Raw genomic sequence first — 18,173 nt, forward strand, 5'->3', positions numbered from 1 at the left:
AAAATATATAATCAATCCACCCAAAGATGAGAGCATTAACTACTAAAAAGAAGTATACAAATTGCAAGAAAAAGTAAAACTTTGAAGTCTTTTTACTATATTAAATTTTGTCTTGAGTAGTTTGGTAAGTTAATAACATCATAAACTGTGGGTGCCTAATTCAGGTTCACCAGATTTTGTTCTTTAAATAAATAAGGGATGGTGCTCTTAGTAGACTTCAAATGTGGAATTTTATATAGGATCATGAAATTAAAGGAAAAAAAGGCTCCTATCCCATACCTTAGTTTGGTGTTAACATGGTTCTTTTTCCTCAATTGGATGCAATAAAGGTCAATGAAAATCAGACATTCATATTGTGTAATGTTTATACTATAGTTAGTTATCTAGATGTCCCACTTTTACAATATATTAGTCATGGCGGACCAACCAATTTTTAGGAAAAAAAATGGGATATCAATTAACACCTACATTTCCATGTAAAATTTGCTGAACACTAGTTAATAGAATTTTAAAAGAATATTTCAATTCTATTTTATTTTAAAAAAAAATCTGGGGAAGATAATTTTTTTATTAATGAAAAGGACATTGTAATTTTCATGTTATAACTTTTTTTAATAATAAATTGTTATTTACATGGTTTAGATACTTAACGGAAGAGACTAAATTCTCACAACATGTCGAACTAAAGTTTGAACCATCTTTTAAGTTTGAACTTCTCGTATCTTGAAGATTCAAAGTCATTGCGATTTACCTATTTTGTGAGAAAAGTCTTACGGGACCATGCTATTTTTTGTTTTGAAAGTACGGGACCATGCTATTAAAAAAATGTGAGAAAAGTCTTACTAGACCATGCTATTCAAAATATTTGGTAATAATATTCATAAACTTTGTACCAAAAAAAAAAAATCATAAACTTATGAAAATTAAAAGCCAATATTTTCATTTTTATTTTCCATTTTTTCAATCCTTTGTTAATGACATTAATGGAATTTCATTTTTTTCAATCTTTTTTAACGACTTTAATTTTTCAAGCAACAGTTTGCGTTATATAAGACTAGAATTACTTGAAAAATAAGGAAAGAGACATGTACCAAATCACACAATATTAATGAGTACCCAACAACATGGCCTATTATTGACTTTCAATCCATGATGATTTTTGTGTCAAAAAAAAAAAATCCATGATGAACTTTTTAAAGTGATGGAAATTTGTAATTGTTATTTCTAACTATGTGTTTAATGAATTTGAGTTAAAGTGAATTAATTGAGACTATTAAATTTAATATATGATTATCATAATTATCGGTTAGATTTTCTTTATCTTGCAGCTCAATTCTCTAATATTAGAAGTTTTATACAAAGGACATCCGATTGATATGTAAGATATAAGTAGAGCTGTTAAAATGGGCTAGCCCGAATGGGCTGGCCCGTCAAGCCCGATTTTTTTCCGGGCTCGGGCCTTGAAAATCCTAGCCCGAATTATTTTCGGGTTTTTTAGCCCGACATGATAAAGCCCGATTAAAATATGGGCTAGTCCGAATGGGCCGCGGGCGGCCCGCAAGCCCGAAAAAATTAAAATTAAAAAAAAATAAATATAAATAATTTATTTTGGATTATTTGAAATTAGTTTGTAATATAAATTATAAAACACCGTCCGCTACTTAAGTAGCAGGAGTAAAAATAGGGCACCCAAGAAACTCGTAGGTAGCGGATGAGTAAAAATAGGACGCGCGAGAAACTCGTACGTAGGGGATTAATAAAAATAGGGCGCGCGAGAAACTCATATATAGTGGATGAGTAAAAATAGGGCACGCGGGAAAGTCCTAGGTAGCGGATGAGTAAAAATATGACGCGCGAGAAACTTGTAAGTAGCGGATGCGTAAAAATAGGGCGCGAGAAACTCGTAGGTAGTGGATGAGTAAAAATAGGGCGCGCGAGAAACTCGTAGATAGGGGATAAATAAAAATATGGCGCGCGAGAATATATATATATATATATAGCGGATGAGTAAAAAATAGGACACGCGAGAATTATTAATGCTATTTATATAGTTGAGTTTGAGCACTAGAAGTAAAAAAAAATAAAAATAAAAACGGGCCGGCCCAAAAGCCCGACTACCCGTACCGGGCCGGGCTCGGGCACTAATTTTGGAAGCCCGTTTTTTATCCGGGCTTTTAAGCCCGGCCCAACGAAGCCTGAAGTCCGACTGGGCCGGCCCGAAATTGGCCGGGCCGCCCGTTTTGACAGCTCTAGATATAAGTACTCGACAGAACGGTATATGATAGTATAAGATAAAATAACACAGGACAAACGTCTAAGGTAGTATCGAACACACTTTGTGTTCTACGATGTTTGGTGGACAAAAAATTATTTTTGTATTTTAGACAACTTGTGTAGAGGACAAAAAATTGTCTCGTGATTTTATGAGAACAAGAATTTGTATTTTTGTCCTGTCCATTGACCTCCAGTTTGTCTAGTAGCAGGAATGCCAGGAACAAATTTTAAATCAAACACAGTACAACAGAAGTCGGTCATTATTTTTTAACATTTGCAAATATTTATCATATCATATATCCTCATTTACATAACATTTATCCAAAATCTAAATCCACGTAAACACAGCACATTGATTTAAAAATAAAAAAGAAGACTATTTTAACCAAAAACAAGAATTAAGAAAAAGTGTTTTTTTTTTACTAAAGAATTAAGAAAAAGTTGTTAACCATTCATTTAGAAAGGGTAATGGGAAGGTGTTAGGTTGGTTAATGAAAGTCCAACAAAAGAAAGTTAAAGAGCATTGAATGCATTTTACAACTTCTTTGGACACACACACCACTTGCCTTGTTACTACTTCACTTCTTCCACTCCTCATTTTCTCTATTCTCCAACTTTTTTTCTTCTATATATCTCATCATTCTCTTAATAACTTTACTTCATCTTTTGGTTCTGTTCCAACCTTCACTTCCATTTATATATGTTTCAGTCATGAATCCTTCTGAGCAATTTGTTGAACATGGAATATCTCAACAGGTACTCATAAAGTTTTAATTAACTTACGGAACTTTTTCCCCTTAAATACTTTCCAACATTTTTTTAATGAACAATTTCTCACTAGTCATTTATAACCAAGTGTGTTTCATTTCATGTTTTCCTATGTTCTTTTGAAATGTTTAAGGTTGTGAGTTTTCATGAACTAGCCTTATACTTTGAGCTAAATGAGGTTTCAACCATTATAAAATTAAGGCAAAATTACTCCTGTAGTCCTTTATTTTTTATATTTTTAAACAAATTAGTTTTTTTTTTTATCGGTTTTATTCGGTTTTGGTCTTTTAATTTTTAAAACATTTATAGCGTTTCCATTTTTTCCCTTTTTGTTTGAAAAATGCTGATATGTCTATTTCATGATAAATTTAAGCGCTTAATTAAACTGTTTATCTCAACTGTCTTCGTGCTCAAAAGCTTATAGTATACCAACTTTCAAATGATAAAATTATGTATGGATTTTATTTCATTTACTTTGTCATATAATATATTATATTATTAATTTCTTATGTTTGGTTTAATGTATTAGAATTTAAAGAAAACAACTTGTGCAAATGTGTTGACTCTAGCATACCAAAGTCTTGGAGTAGTCTATGGTGACCTTAGTACTTCTCCTCTTTATGTATACAAGACATCATTCTCAGGGAAATTGAGCCTCAAAGAAGATGATGAGGAAATTTTTGGGGTGCTTTCATTCATTTTCTGGACATTTACCATTATTGCTCTCTTCAAATATGTTTTCATTGTTATGTCTGCTGATGATAATGGAGAAGGTACAATTCTCAATCATGATGTTGAAGATTTTTTGGTGTTTGTCTTTTCAGTCCTTTTGGCTTTTATGCTGCTTAAGTCAAATCAATTATAAATTACTCATCAAAGATACTCTCTCCGGTCTCATGATTCCTTTTTCAGGTTCATTGAATAACTGATATATCTGATCCATAATATGAACTAGATACATCAGTTATTCAATAAACCTGAAAAATGAATTTTTGCTCATATATGAGACCGAAGGTTATTACTTTTCTAATCACATAATTATTCAGCCAAAAATCACATAAATTACCTTTGCATATGTTTGGCTTACCAAATGAATAAAAACATGACAGAAGGAAGCAGAGTATATTCTGTTATTTGTTCTTTTAGACTTTATATCATATAATTATTATAAGCCATAATTTTCCTTCTTTGTCATGTCCAATATTATTAATTAATAGACAAGTACTTTTAGACCCTTTTATCTTTAGTTTGTCATGAAATTGATTCTTATCTTGTAAAGTTATAGTACTAGTTTTGTTCTTTCCATTTAATCTGTGGAGGAGAGAGGACCACCTTGGTAATTGGTATAAAAGGACAAATTTAATAAAACTTTCATGGGTTCAAATGGACTAGTATTGTCTTTCATTTGTTCAGATAACCAAATAATTTCTTAAGTTCCTTAGGATAATTAGGGCCTGTTTGGATTGATTTATATGAGCTTAACTACTACCATAAATTTTGTTAGACTGTTTGGAAGAACGTATGAAAAAAAACTTGTGACAATTTTCATAAGTTTTTTTCAACTTATTTTCAAAAGTTCTCCAATATAGTTAATGAAAACAGCATGTAGAATATATAAAAGTAATTCAGCTATACAAATAGCTTATGTAAGCTTATACATAAAATAATTGTTTACTAATTGTGCAGGAGGAACCTTTGCATTATACTCACTTCTCTGCAGACATGCAAAACTGAGCATTTTGCCAAATCAGCAACCTACAGATGAGAATTTATCTGCTTATTCAACAGAAGATTCAGCTGATACATGGCAATCATCAGTTTTGAAGTTGTTCATTGAAAAGCATCCTAGGTTCCAAACAGGACTTCTGATCTTTGTTCTGTTGGGAACATGTATGACGATTGGTGATGGCGTGATTACTCCTGCAATATCAGGTAGTTTGATCAGGAGCAGCCTCTCTCAGATTCTATAATGATGTTTACTTCATGAATTCCTGTAAGCTATCACCTTAACTTCAGCTCTGGTGTTACTTGTACAAGTAAAAGGGAGCTTAGTCTTATATATGTTTATCACCGCGAATATATTAAATCTTGGTTTTATTCCTTTACGTCTTTGCAAAATCAGATGTCTTAGTTTTTGGTCCTTAACGTCAACTTTCTGTTTAGAAAAGTTAAATACACATCACGTAGGATGACAGTGCCACATGTTAACGCCACATTGGATGATATTGTCTTGTCAGAATTGACAGAACACATCAGAAACATGTGGCAATAATTGGCATGGAATACCACATGACACATCCTGTCAGTGCTACATGACACTGTCATCCAATGTGGTGTTGACATGTGGCATTGCATCCTAGATGGAAAGGATGATGTGTACCACCGTTTGCGATATCAGCACTTTTACACAGAAAATTGATACCAGGGACCAAACCCAAAGATATCTAACTTTACAAATATGAAAAACAAAAATGACTTTACTCGGACTAATCATTGGCGCATTGTCACACATGATTCCTTAATCTGTATATTTAGCTGATTACTAATCGCTAGAATTGATTATTTCTCGTTAATATGGTTAGACAAAAGCGTATTTTAGATTGAATAGTTATACTTATAACAGAAAATATACTGATTCAAGAATTGATCCTTGTACAAAGTTTTGTACCTGTTTATCCTTTTGGTCTATGACAATTCTTTACGTCTTATTTCAGTATTTTCAGCAGTTTCCGGAGTTCAAGTTAAGATCAATCAACTCCATGACAGTAAGCTAACCAAAAACTTCTATCATTACCATCATCATGTTTACTCAATGCACAATATTAAAACTCTACATGATGATGATTTGCGCAGATTATGTTGTTATAGTCTCATGTATCATTTTAGTTGGCCTTTTCTCCATTCAGCATCATGGGACACATAGAGTTGCCTTCTTGTTTGCTCCAGTTGTTGCAGCATGGCTTTTATGCATCAGTGGTATTGGTATATACAACATATTCCGCTGGAACCGACAAGTATATCGCGCACTTTCTCCGGTCTATATGTTTAGGTTTCTCAAAACCACTGGCATTGAAGGATGGTTGTCATTAAGTGGAGTGGTGCTTTCAATAACAGGTACCTATAAATTTCTCGATTAAGTGGAGAACTTTCGCGACAACTTTTGAGTGGTTAATCTAGTTCAAATAGGTGGTTAATTACATGTCAGTAGATAGTTGATGGATATACCAGATGTCAAAATTCATTAACCATCAACGTAACTTCATTAACTGCAATGATTAACCATAATTTTTAGGTTTTCCAAATTCGTGGTTAATAAGTTTCAACACATGATATATTTATCAAGTATCTACTTAACGTAATTAACCACATGTTTGAAATACGTTCAGCACTTGAAAATCTTCCCGAATGTTGATCCAATTTGGTTGCACAAAACTCACTTCTCTTATATTAGCAGCTAAAGAGTTGTGGGATTAACTTTCCTATGTGATACTGTCTTAGGTGTGGAGACAATGTATGCTGATATGGGCCATTTTTCTGCACTCTCAATAAAGGTAAATTGAGAGTATAGGATAACTACAAATGTTGATAAAAGTATATTAGTCTACCATATAAAAATGAAATCTTCTTTAACAGCTTCACTTAAATCCCAGATAGCTTTCACATGTTTAGTATATCCCTGCCTGATTTTGGCGTACATGGGCGAGGCTGCATTTCTCTCTAAGCACCATTATGACATTCAGAGAAGTTTCTACAAAGCCATACCAGGCAAGAATTTACTTTAAGAAACCACAAAAAATATCGATATTATTTATGATCACTAGAGTGTAACTGTGCCAGTATTGTTTTTGCAGAAGCTGTATTTTGGCCAGTTTTTATAGTGGCCACTTTTGCTGCTGTTGTAGGAAGTCAAGCAGTGATTTCTGCAACTTTTTCTATCATAAGCCAGTGCTGTGCATTAAATTGTTTTCCTCGAGTCAAGATTGTTCATACTTCAAGCAAAATATATGGACAGATTTATGTTCCAGAGATCAATTGGATATTAATGTGCCTTTGTTTAGCTGTCACAATTGGCCTTAGGGATACAAACATGATGGGTCATGCATATGGTACAATATCCTTTTCCATTGTTTTTAGATTGTATTATCATTTTGGTCTTTAAATGTGTGACTCGTGTGAGGTACTGTCATGATAGTCCCTGAATGTATCAAAATTATAAAATCATACTTTAACGTGTCTTTCTTTAGTCAGTTTCGTAATCAAATGTTTCTTCCAGCAGTTAATTTGGTCTATAAAATTATTAACAAAAGACACACTCATGGATGTTTTTGCAATTTTGGTAGATTCAGCGACTATAGTGACAAATCCTCACACATTTAGGGATCAAAATAGTTGTTTATTTGTGTGTTTACTTTCGATATTTGAAGTAGTGAAAACTAAACTTAAACTATTTTGCTTGGTTTGTAGGGTTGGCTATCACTACCGTTATGTTTGTGACAACATGTTTGATGACACTGGTAATTATAATTGTTTGGAAACAAGGGATAATAAAAGCACTTACATGTTTACTATTGTTTGGATCTATTGAACTTCTTTACATCTCAGCTTCTGTTTGCAAAATACCCGAAGGAGGTTGGATTCCAATTTTGCTATCATTCATTTTTATGGCCATAATGTTCACATGGAACTATGGAACAATGAAGAAACACCAATTTGATGTGGAAAACAAGGTCTCAATGACCAAGATGCTATCCTTAGGACCTTGTTTAGGCATGGTCCGTGTCCCCGGAATCGGACTCATTTTCAGTAATCTTGCTTCCGGTATCCCTGCTATTTTCGGTCATTTCATCACAAACTTACCAGCATTCCATCAGGTGTTGGTTTTTGTATGTGCTAAATCAGTTCAAGTCCCTTATGTTAGTGAAAATGAAAGATTAGTCATCAGCCGAGTCGGTCCGAAGGAGTACCACATGTTTCGATGCATAGTTAGATACGGTTATAAAGATATGCAACAAGAGAATTACAATTTTGAGAATAAATTGGTATCTGAAATAATTCAGTTTATAGAAATAGAAGACGGTGTTCAAGACGAACAAACAGATGAATTGACTATAGATGACGGAAACATAAATATAGAAGAGTCCTATAAAGTTGAGTCTTCGCTGATTTTAAAAGCCAAGGAATTAGGTGTTACTTATATAGTTGGACATTCGTATGCAGAGGCAAAAAAATCATCTTCAATTCTAAAGAAATTTGGAATAGATGTTGTTTTTGCTTTTCTAAGCAAAAACTGCAGAGAGCCTGATATTATGTTGGAAGTAGCTCATACTTCTTTGCTAGAAGTTGGTATGGTCTACCATGTCTAATTCTAACCTTATACTAAATGTATTGTAAATGTTGATCAGAAACATTAACAATAACTTCTATTAGCCTATTAATCAAGATCATTAAGTTGTAGATTATTCATCAATGATCTCTAAAGAGTCTTTGATTCTGTATCTAAGAATATAATTCAGAAAAGTGTTTCATATTAGAAAAGTAGAATATTTACTTGTACTTTTATCCTCCTTAATCTATATATATATAGAAATGTAACATAATCATTAAAATATTTGATTTATATTTACTTAAATATTCTCTATTTCTATGCATATATTTCTGATGTAATTAGATTGTTATGAAACAGATGTAATCTCTTTAGTCAAGTGATTCCCTTTGTATGGTTATCATATCATATAAATATAAATACAAAACACTGGTAGCACTAACTAATCCCTAAGCCAATCAACACTAAAACATTAATCTCAAGTGCACCCTTTCGCTAAAATTTCATATGGTGTGTGTAATTTGGGAGTGTACCCTGTATGTACTCCCAAATTACACAGACCATATGAACTCATTTAATTACATAGACCATGTTGCTCAATCAAAAGGTTCATTTACATCAAAACCATTAACTATTTTTTCTTCAAAGCATTGCATTGTTTTGAATAGACATGGTATTAGATTCATAAACAAATTATTATATTTTGTTTGAGATATTGTACTGAATGCAGTGAGCAAGCCAACACTTAGATGGGAGGAAACACTGCTAGAGTTAAGAGACAAGACCAAGAGTGCTATATCCTGCAATCAAAATATAAGGCATTGTTACTATACAATAATAAACACAACTCAAAAAACCTCAAGTGAAGCGAGGTGCCGAAGAGGACACATTACCAAACAGCCAGCAAAATGTTTCCAGTTCATTCATTATCCATTACATATGCTTTGTCAGGGTTTTATTAAAAGGTATGGCTTTTAAATTCTTTCTAATTTGTCATTTTTCATGGCTACTTTCCGTTGATTTGATTTTTCGTCTTTTCGCATTAGATCCAAATTATGATGCCATAATTACTTTTTTCTATTAGATTTTGACAAGTTTAAGAAAGAGGCAAGATATACACATATGTTGGATCTTAAATAAAAAGAAAATATTGTATTTTATCTTAATGAAAAACTAATCATTAAGGTTTTGTTCTGGTCTAAGAATTGGCTTTGTTCAAAGAAGAGTTTGCTCAGACACATAAAGAGGAAGAACCTATGGAAGGTATCGAACTCGAACAAGGTGACGTTGCTGAAGAAACTGTTGCTGCTGAAGAATCTGTTGCTGATAATCAGAATGATGAAACTGTTGTTGCTGAAGAACCCATTGTTGATGATATTAAACAAAAAGAGACCCACAAAGAGATCAAAAGCATTATTCAGTCCACTTAATTAGGATGGTAAAATATTTAGTCTGCCAAACTACATCCAATAAAACCATCCCAATTAAATTGACTGAATAATGCTTTTGATCTATTTGTGGACTTTTTTTTGTTGCTCTGTAGGGGTTCTTCGGAAACAACATTTTCATAATTTTGACGATTAACAATAGGCTCTTCAACCACAACAGATTCTTCAGTAACTATAGATTTATACAACATCATCTTCTTCTTTAATATCAATTTCTTCCATAGATTCTTCTAGTTTAGGTTACCGGGCAAAATCTTATTTAAACAAGGCCAATTCCTAGGCTAGAACAGAACCTTGTGATTAGTTTTTCATTAAGATAAAATTGATCATTTTCTTTTCATCTAAGATGCAATATATGTGCATATCTTACAAAGCACATAAGGTTGAGAAGATTTTCATGTGTTCCACTTCCACGACTCAGTTTGCGATGAAGGCTGAGAAGATTGAGTTTGTGATGAGGCTGAGAAAATTGAATTGCTAGGGGAAGAAAGAAAGAATACAGAGCCGCAATTGCTGAGAAAAAAAAGGATAAGTTTGATGATGTTGGGATGAGTTCATTGGGTTTTATAGGCTTGAGGCAAGCAAAACCCTAGATTTGTATGAGTTTGGAGTGGCGGAATCAAGAAAATCAATTCAACCAAAGGTAAAATGTTAGCCGTTGAAAAAGGATTAGTAAAAAAAAAAAAAAAGCGAGGGAGTAAAATTGGAGGAGGTAAAAATCAAAAAAGAAACCCAGAAAAGGAAAAGGATTGATGAAATCCTTTTGAATGAGCGAGGAATCAAAGTCAAGGACACAACAAAAAATTAAAGGAGTACCACATGTTTCGTTTTTGTGTGTGCTAAATCGATTCAAGGAGTACCACGTGTTTCGTTGCATCTTCAGATACGGCTACAAAGATATGCAACAAGAGAATTACATTTTTGAGAATAAATTGGTATCTGCAATAATAGACGTTTTGAAGATAGTTGGAATATATGTTGTTTATGCTTTTCTAAGCAAAATCTGCAGATCTCCTTATATTATGATGGAAGTAGCTCATACTTCTTTGCTAGAAGTTGCTCTAACCTTGTAATAAGGTATTTCGACAGAAGAGCGCTCGCGCGTGTGTATATATATATAGTATGTAAATGTTGGTCATTAACCATAACAATGACATTACAGCCAATGATCAAGATCATTCAGTTGTATATTTTTCATCATTGATATTTAAGTGTCTTTGATTATGTATCTACGAAAATGTAATCCACAAAAGTTTTTACTTAGATATATACTTACTTCTACTCTTCTTGATCTCTATATGGAAATGTAGCTGTTGAGATTGGTGTAATCTTTAGAATATTCAACAGAAGGAAGATGATAAGAACCTGAAGTGTCCTAATGAAAAGGCAGGACTTTTGACAAAGTTGAACATATATAATGAAAATGACTAAACAATAAACATGAAATTATAAAATTCAATTCCCAAAACTAAAAGGCTTATCCATAACTTGTTCACTTACTAAACTAATAAGTAAAAAAATGAAATAAAAAAAAAAAAAAAAAGATGGCAGTAGTGAAGAGACCTACATGGGTACACCTGAATAATAACATTTTTTTTTTGAAAGAGCTAAAATGAGATATATATTAACAAACAGTCTCCTCAGCACAAGGTGTGCCAAGATAGACTACCAAAGTTTACAATCACTAGTACAAATATGACATATTACACAAGTAGTTTACATCTGACGAGCATATGTCAGATGTAAAAGGCTATATGGAGTAGTGTTTACATCTGATTTCAATAACCACAGATGGAACAAATATATAGACAAAACGTTTTACATCTGATTTCAATATCCCCGGAAACAAAACTGAACGCGGTGGTCAGATGTAAAATGAGGTTTTGGCCAGATGTAAAAAGTGTTTTCTGTACTAGTGAATGAGACCAAGAAAGAAATACAACAATCATAATCATACAAGGCTCAAACATAACAAAGGATTAGACCACCAACTATGGTAGTTTAAAACTAGAGTAACACTCGTCGTCTTCAACCACCTATAGGAAAAAAGCTTGATCACAAATCTGAGCTAAGTAGATTTCTTCAGCATCAAGGCAAGCGGAACAATTTTCCTTCCATGTTTTTGATAACAGAAGCAAAAACACCTTATTTCACTTCCAACTTCCAACTTAATCCATGACAGAAGCATATGCCTTTAATGCAGTAAGTATCATCAAACTTGTCAGATTGAAGATTGCATAGCGCAATCTTTTGTAAGTTCTCAATCAACTCATAAGGAAGACCAGATATCATAAAAACTTCCACTGAGGATGAATGTAGTTCCCCACTTTGTACAATATTGCTCACATGTACATGGCTTCCCTCACTTCAAAGATATTTCAAGAACTGAGTGATTCTTGACTGAAGCAACCAGGCTCTGTGCTCTGTGGTTGCTGTGGCTCAGGAGAAGCTGTAACTCTTTCAACATTTGGTATAGTTGGAATTACATGTTTCTGGACATATTTGATTCTTGAATGGAGTTCTCCAAGGGATACGTGCACACCTATTCAATGTGATAAATAACAGTAAGTAACAAGAATGTTCAAATGATGTTTATTTTTTATTTTGTGTCTGTGTTTATGTGTGTCTTGAAGCTATTTTAAGTTAACAAACCTGCAAAAGCTTTTTCCTAATATGTTAGATTGGCTATATAGAATATAGATCATATTACATCATTTGTTTGCAGAAAGATCAAATGACATCATAAATCATTATTAATCATGACTAGGAGACTGCAGTAAACAGAAGATCTATGAGGTGAATGCAATGATAGCAAGTAGCAGCTCTATAATTATGAACAAGTATCCACAAAGGCATATACCATTGGTTCAATGATAGATGCAACTTGCAAGGTTCGACTAGGAGACATTATTTGTCACTGTCGAAAGAAACATCAAGCAAGGACCATTGCCAACTGCATATAGGTCCAATTACTCTTGTTTTATGCAACTAGTGGTGTAAGAGTACTACTATATCCTATAAGGCATGTGAACACAGATGGTAGTGACAAAATAAAAAGAAAAAACATAGTCTTCTGTCAATACTGGCTTTTAAATTTTCCTAATTAGATACTCCCTCCGTCCCTTAATATAAGCCCCCATTGGGGTTTTTCACGCATATTAAGAAAAGTTGGTAGTATAATAAATGTGTACTTTTTGGGTATTACAATTACTAAATTGTCCTTGGTGAAAAAGATGTATTTGTAGTTGACTTTTCGAATTTCAATATAAAGTAGGGTTATGTTTGAAAAAGTAATAATAAATGTGTCTTAGGGAATTGAAATGGAGCTTATATTTAGGGACAAATTTTATCTTTGAAAGGGTGCTTATAATTAGGGACGGAGGGAGTATTTATTACCTTTACTGAATTTAATTTGATGCTGTGAACTTCTTGAACTAGTCTTATCTCTTTTACAAATTTAATCAATGAAACACTATATAACTCAGTTGGTAATCTAGGACTGGCATGAACACTATATACGCTGTGTTAGAACTTAGAACTGATAGTAAATGAATTGAACAGCATATACTGAATAGCTATGATAATATAGATGGAATCTCTCTTACTCTCTAATATACTTTCTGCTGTAGTGACTTCAACTAATGGGGATTGGGGAAGATCAGAAATCATAAGATCTTCCACTGCAGAAGAAAATTGCAAACGGATCTTTCTTTCTAGCAAGTAGTTCTCACTAACTTGATCAATCAACTGCCTTCTGTAATAGAGATTTAGGATTTTCTTGCAGAGGTCCGCAGCATCCATACCATATGTTCCACAAAATATCTGACACAGACAAATTGAAATAGCATGAGTGTTCCGATCAAACTAGCATTATGAAATAAATAATTGAATTGTAAAACAAAAGTCTTACGGAAACATGCGAGTCCTAATACATTACCTGGCATTTATTTTTATATTTCCCCAAAGGTTGACCAGAAAAAGATTTTTCATGTTCCCCGCTGTTCATTCTTCGGAAAGAGTTCCGACAATTTCAACAAAAGCTAGAAAATCAACACAGTATTGAGAGTATATCACAATTGTGTGATTCCTGCACATAGAAACTAAAATGAGAAAATAATATGGTCATAATAAGGACATGCAGGGAAGAGAGAAAACTAGCATACCTCTTCTCACATTCTTCAACCAATGGTTCAAATTGGAATAAGATAATCAACTCAAACTATTCTCACATCTAACAACTTTATGCAACAACAACTGGAGCAGAATTTGTTCGATTGACCTATACACAAGGAATATAAAGTTAGAAGAAATTCACATTTAAGATTGTTAAATATTCAAAATTAAATACAACCACAGTCAAAAAAATTACATTTCAATGTACTTTAAGTGAATAAATGGCCGTGCATCTGGAAGCTTAGCCTTCATCATCAAGTTCTTTTCATGTCAATAAAACTTTGATTCCCGTGTCACATGCTCTACCTCATTGATTTGTATATTCCGTGTACTCATTCTCGGGAAAGGGTTCCGATGAATTCAACAAAAGCCTGAAAATCACTCCGTAATGAGAATAATATATAACAATGTTTTGAATGAAAATCCAGTCAATTGAGCACTTGAAATCCAAACATGTGTATTCACAATGGCATAACAATATAGAAAAGATAGACAAGAAGCCATGAACATGAAGAGCCCTAATGTAAAGATAGGCCTTTTGACAAGGTTGAGAAAATAGTTACAATTACTATAAATATGCAATTCCCTAAACAAAAAGGGATACTACTGACTTACTAAACTAACAAGTAAGAAAATGAATTATTTTTGTTTTTGAAAAGGCAAAGAATTTTATTAATAAAAAAAGAAAAAGAAAAAAAGCTACCAACAACATCTCTGCTTCTTCATTACTGTTGAAATTATTAACAAATTGTGACTCCCTAACAGATTAAAAAATTCGATTCGGAATGTGTGCTATCTTGTCCCAGTCCTCCCCTGTTCCCTCCTTGCATCGTTCCTTTAATGTTGGGCATTCTTGAATATCCAAACTCTCAAGAGAAGTGAGGTTTCGAATACCGTCCGGCAAGCATCGCAATCCTTTACAATTCTTAATCTTTAGAGATCGAAGGGATTGTAGACTTTCCCAAATTAGCTCTGGTAAAGACTCAAGCTCATCACAGTTAGAGATAGAGAGATGCTCTAAAGCTAGGTTAAAGTGTTCATTTGGTAACTCCTTCAATTTTGGGAAACGTAATATTTGCAGTTTCTGAAGAAAAGTAAGGTTTGTGAACATCCCCTCTGGGAAGGATGTTATTCCTTCACCGTCTTCAATGCAGCCATCGAGATGAAGGAAGATAAGACCACAGAAGTTAGAGATTGACCTCAGTAACTCCTCATTATTACATCCCCATACAGAGAGTTCTTTAACAGATGGAAGACACGGCAGTGCAGAAAGTTTAGGGCAATGTTCGATTCTCAATTCAGAAAGACAAGGAAACATCTCCCCTCTTTCCACTTTCAATAACCCCTCTATGTTTGGTAAGTCCCATAAATAGAGTTCCTCCAGAGATGGAAAAATCCCCACCTCCATACCATCTTGACATTCATCATCCAAGTATTTTAGATTAACCATATTGCTTAATACCAATCTTTTTAGAGATTGTAGTCTACCAAATGATGGAAGCCGCACACATTTCTTGCAATCAAAAAGTTTAAGAGAAACTAAATTACTAAGAATACTTATCCAACTTGGTAACAATAATCCTTCATAGTCACCTATTCCCAAACTCTTGAGATTTGAGTGAGGTTGAAGCCCTTCAAGTACTTGCTCAGCATTAATAGTAGGGGGGGGCTCTGTATATTCATCTCTTCTTCTGTACCATGACAACAATAATTTTTGGAGGTCTTTTTTATACATCAAATTGGCTTCTTGAGCTTCAGATAAACTGCCAACATTATTTAAGCCTATGATACCCAGTTCTCCACCTAGGTTTAGATCACGTAACTCTGCCAAGCTATTACCTTTCTCTAAACTAACAATGTAGAAATTTAATGTTCTTAGGCAAGATATTTTTCCAATGTTTGGAAACAAGCGAGACAGAGACAAACAACTTTTAATAACTAGATGTCTAAGATTTTGTAAGCAAGCCAAGCGTTTTGGAAGACAACTCAGTTTATCACAAAATTTTATTTTCAAGATTTCCAATTTTTGTAAGTTGTAAATAGAGTCAGGTAACGATTCTATGTCAAGGTGACTAAGTTCCAAATACCTTAAATGAATTAAACTCCCTAGTGATGGCACAACATTGATAAAGGATGTGCTTAAAACTCGAAGAAAACGATTTGTTGGGAAGTAATGATATTTGTTTCCACTATATCGCTTCAACTGAAACAAAGTTCGCAAAGATTCAACTTTTTTGAAGGCACCCTCATCAATTGAAAACAAGTTCCAGGATTGAAAACTTATGTGGTGTGTACTTTTTGACAAACTAGTGATGTTACCATTTTCCAAAGACAAACATTCTTGCCCCATTATTGATTGAGCAAGATCATGGACAAGATCATGCATCTTGAAAGAAATGTCTCCATAATCTCCATCCATGTCAATGTCTTGAAAGAACGATTTTTGGCACAGTTCATTCCAAATCATGTTGCCAACATCTTCAACCTCCAAATTTTCTCTAGATGAAATAAATCCATTAGCCATCCAAAGAAAAATCAGTTCTTCCTTTGACATTTTTGTATCTTTGGGAAACATAGCACAAAAAGCGAAACATTGCTTTAAGATCGGCGTTAAATAAAAGTAGCTCAACCTCAACGCCGGCAAAATATAGTTGTCGTTAAGTGAATCCCAAAGTCTGCTCTCTTTAATTTCAAGCCATTCCTTTTCTCCACTCCTTGAGCGCATTAGGCCTCCCAATGCTTGTGCAGCAAGAGGCAATCCCCCACACTTTTTTGCTATCTCCTTGCCTATTTCCACAAGCTCTACTTGTTCTTCTCTATCATGTCCAAATGCATATTGTTTGAATAACAACCAACATTCATTTTCAGAGAGACCAGACAAATGATGAGTGTGACATGTTCCCATAATTGATGCAACAACCTCATCACGAGTGGAAACTAAACAACAACTTCCTTTGGATCCACAGGACAATACTGATTTCAACTTGTTCCATTTCTCTTGGTTTAATCCAAATTCTAGTTCTTGATTTGTGTTCCACACGTCATCTAAAACTAGCAAATATCTTTTGTCTTGCAATAGTTCTCGCCCCTTTCTTTGTATTACATCTAAATCCAAGGCATCACACTTCTCATTTGTGATAGATTCTATAATGGAACATAGAATCCTCTTGACCGAGAAATCTTCAGAAACACAAACCCAAATTTTTGTATGAAAAATATTGCTTTTCAGCCTGTGATCATTGTAGACTAATTGAGCAAGAGTTGTTTTACCAACACCGCCCAACCCAACTATGGGATGGACGGAAAGGAATTCACAATCCCTTGCTTGGGTGAGAAGAAACTGGACAATATTCTCTTTGTCATCGTCTCGTCCATACACTTTTGGTTCAGCAATAAAGGAGCTGGTTTGGCGCCACTCAGCCACTTCATTTGAGCTTTTTGTAATAGTGACACCTTCTCGTAAAAGAAACTTATTCTTACTCTCTGCAATATCATCAAATCTCCTTGTAATATCATTCAACCTTTTACCAATGTCACGGCGAAACATGATGTTCTTAGGTTTGAACGAGGATAAGCCCTTAAGTCGATTGGATTGAATGGAACACTCATCAAGGATATCATCAAGCACATATACAGCATCTTTGAGTTGTTGTAGCCATACCTTAATAGAGCGGTCAGTCACTTGTTTCTTCTCAGCATCTTCAAGAACAGCCCTGATCAGATCTAAGTTGGTTGATAGCTTTTGAGCCTTTGAATTGATTCCTGAAATGGTTGAAAATTCATTTTGTAGCAGAGACATCAAATTCTCAATCGCAACTTCAAGTAAAGCCTCTGCCATTTTTTCAGAAAAAGAAAGAGTTGAAAAGATGAGAAATTGGTTTAGATTGAAGGAGTAGTAAACTGAAGAAATGTGAGGTGAATACAATGGTAGCAAATAGCTACGAAGCCACCAGTTCAATAATTTATGCAACTTGCCAACTTTTCAATCACAAATTTATCATTGTGGGTCCATTATTGACTTCATTTGTCTCTGTTCATAGAAATATCAAGCAAGGACAATTGCCAACTGTTTGTGGCTCCAAATCCAATTACTCTTGTTTTATGCATTTAGTGGTGTCAGTGTACTACTATAAGATATGTGTGTGAACACTGAAGGTAATAATAAAATATAAAAAATTGAAATGAAT

At 33.7% G+C, this 18,173-nt stretch overlaps 2 protein-coding genes across 6 annotated transcripts; one reads left to right on the forward strand and one right to left on the reverse strand.

Moving 5' to 3' along the window:
* Nucleotides 1–2,775: 2,775 nt before the first annotated feature.
* LOC123921221 (potassium transporter 1) lies at nucleotides 2,776–8,666 on the forward strand. 2 transcript variants are annotated; one of them, XM_045973665.1, is made up of 9 exons: nucleotides 2,776–3,030; nucleotides 3,572–3,815; nucleotides 4,729–4,974; nucleotides 5,757–5,807; nucleotides 5,896–6,156; nucleotides 6,541–6,593; nucleotides 6,693–6,807; nucleotides 6,894–7,148; nucleotides 7,507–8,666. In XM_045973665.1, exons 1-9 carry the CDS (start codon nucleotides 2,986–2,988, stop codon nucleotides 8,403–8,405), a joined length of 2,169 nt encoding a protein of 722 aa, XP_045829621.1. In that variant the 5' UTR covers nucleotides 2,776–2,985; the 3' UTR covers nucleotides 8,406–8,666. The 2 variants fall into 2 exon arrangements, with proteins under 2 accessions (XP_045829621.1, XP_045829622.1); XM_045973666.1 differs by lacking the exons at nucleotides 2,776–3,030; nucleotides 3,572–3,815 and adding an exon at nucleotides 4,287–4,662 and having other exon boundaries at nucleotides 7,507–8,645.
* A 50-nt stretch (nucleotides 8,667–8,716) lies between these two features.
* On the reverse strand, nucleotides 8,717–17,947 carry LOC123921219 (putative disease resistance protein RGA1). 4 transcript variants are annotated; one of them, XM_045973662.1, is made up of 7 exons: nucleotides 14,690–17,947; nucleotides 14,183–14,357; nucleotides 13,977–14,092; nucleotides 13,751–13,900; nucleotides 13,419–13,635; nucleotides 11,381–12,355; nucleotides 8,717–9,165 (listed from the first exon to the last, which is right to left on the reverse strand). In XM_045973662.1, the coding sequence occupies exon 1, from the start codon at nucleotides 17,822–17,824 to the stop codon at nucleotides 14,753–14,755; it is 3,072 nt and encodes a 1,023-aa protein (XP_045829618.1). In that variant the 5' UTR covers nucleotides 17,825–17,947; the 3' UTR covers nucleotides 8,717–9,165; nucleotides 11,381–12,355; nucleotides 13,419–13,635; nucleotides 13,751–13,900; nucleotides 13,977–14,092; nucleotides 14,183–14,357; nucleotides 14,690–14,752. The 4 variants fall into 4 exon arrangements, with proteins under 4 accessions (XP_045829618.1, XP_045829616.1, XP_045829620.1 ...); XM_045973660.1 differs by lacking the exon at nucleotides 8,717–9,165 and having other exon boundaries at nucleotides 11,501–12,355; nucleotides 13,210–13,635; nucleotides 14,690–17,940; XM_045973663.1 differs by lacking the exon at nucleotides 8,717–9,165 and having other exon boundaries at nucleotides 12,348–12,465; nucleotides 14,690–17,940.
* Nucleotides 17,948–18,173: the final 226 nt, after the last annotated feature.

Source organism: Trifolium pratense, linkage group LG4 (genome assembly GCF_020283565.1).
Source record: "Trifolium pratense cultivar HEN17-A07 linkage group LG4, ARS_RC_1.1, whole genome shotgun sequence".
Lineage (NCBI taxonomy): Eukaryota > Viridiplantae > Streptophyta > Magnoliopsida > Fabales > Fabaceae > Trifolium > Trifolium pratense.

Bases quoted from the DNA above. Each gene is read 5' to 3' on its own strand.
- LOC123921221 (XM_045973665.1), top strand. From the start codon at position 2,986: ATGAATCCTTCTGAGCAATTTGTTGAACATGGAATATCTCAACAG. The intron at 4,975-5,756 runs GTAGTTTGATCA...GTCTTATTTCAG, and splicing joins GATTACTCCTGCAATATCAG to TATTTTCAGCAGTTTCCGGA. The intron at 6,157-6,540 runs GTACCTATAAAT...ATACTGTCTTAG, and splicing joins AGTGGTGCTTTCAATAACAG to GTGTGGAGACAATGTATGCT.
- LOC123921219 (XM_045973662.1), bottom strand. From the start codon at position 17,824: ATGGCAGAGGCTTTACTTGAAGTTGCGATTGAGAATTTGATGTCTCTG.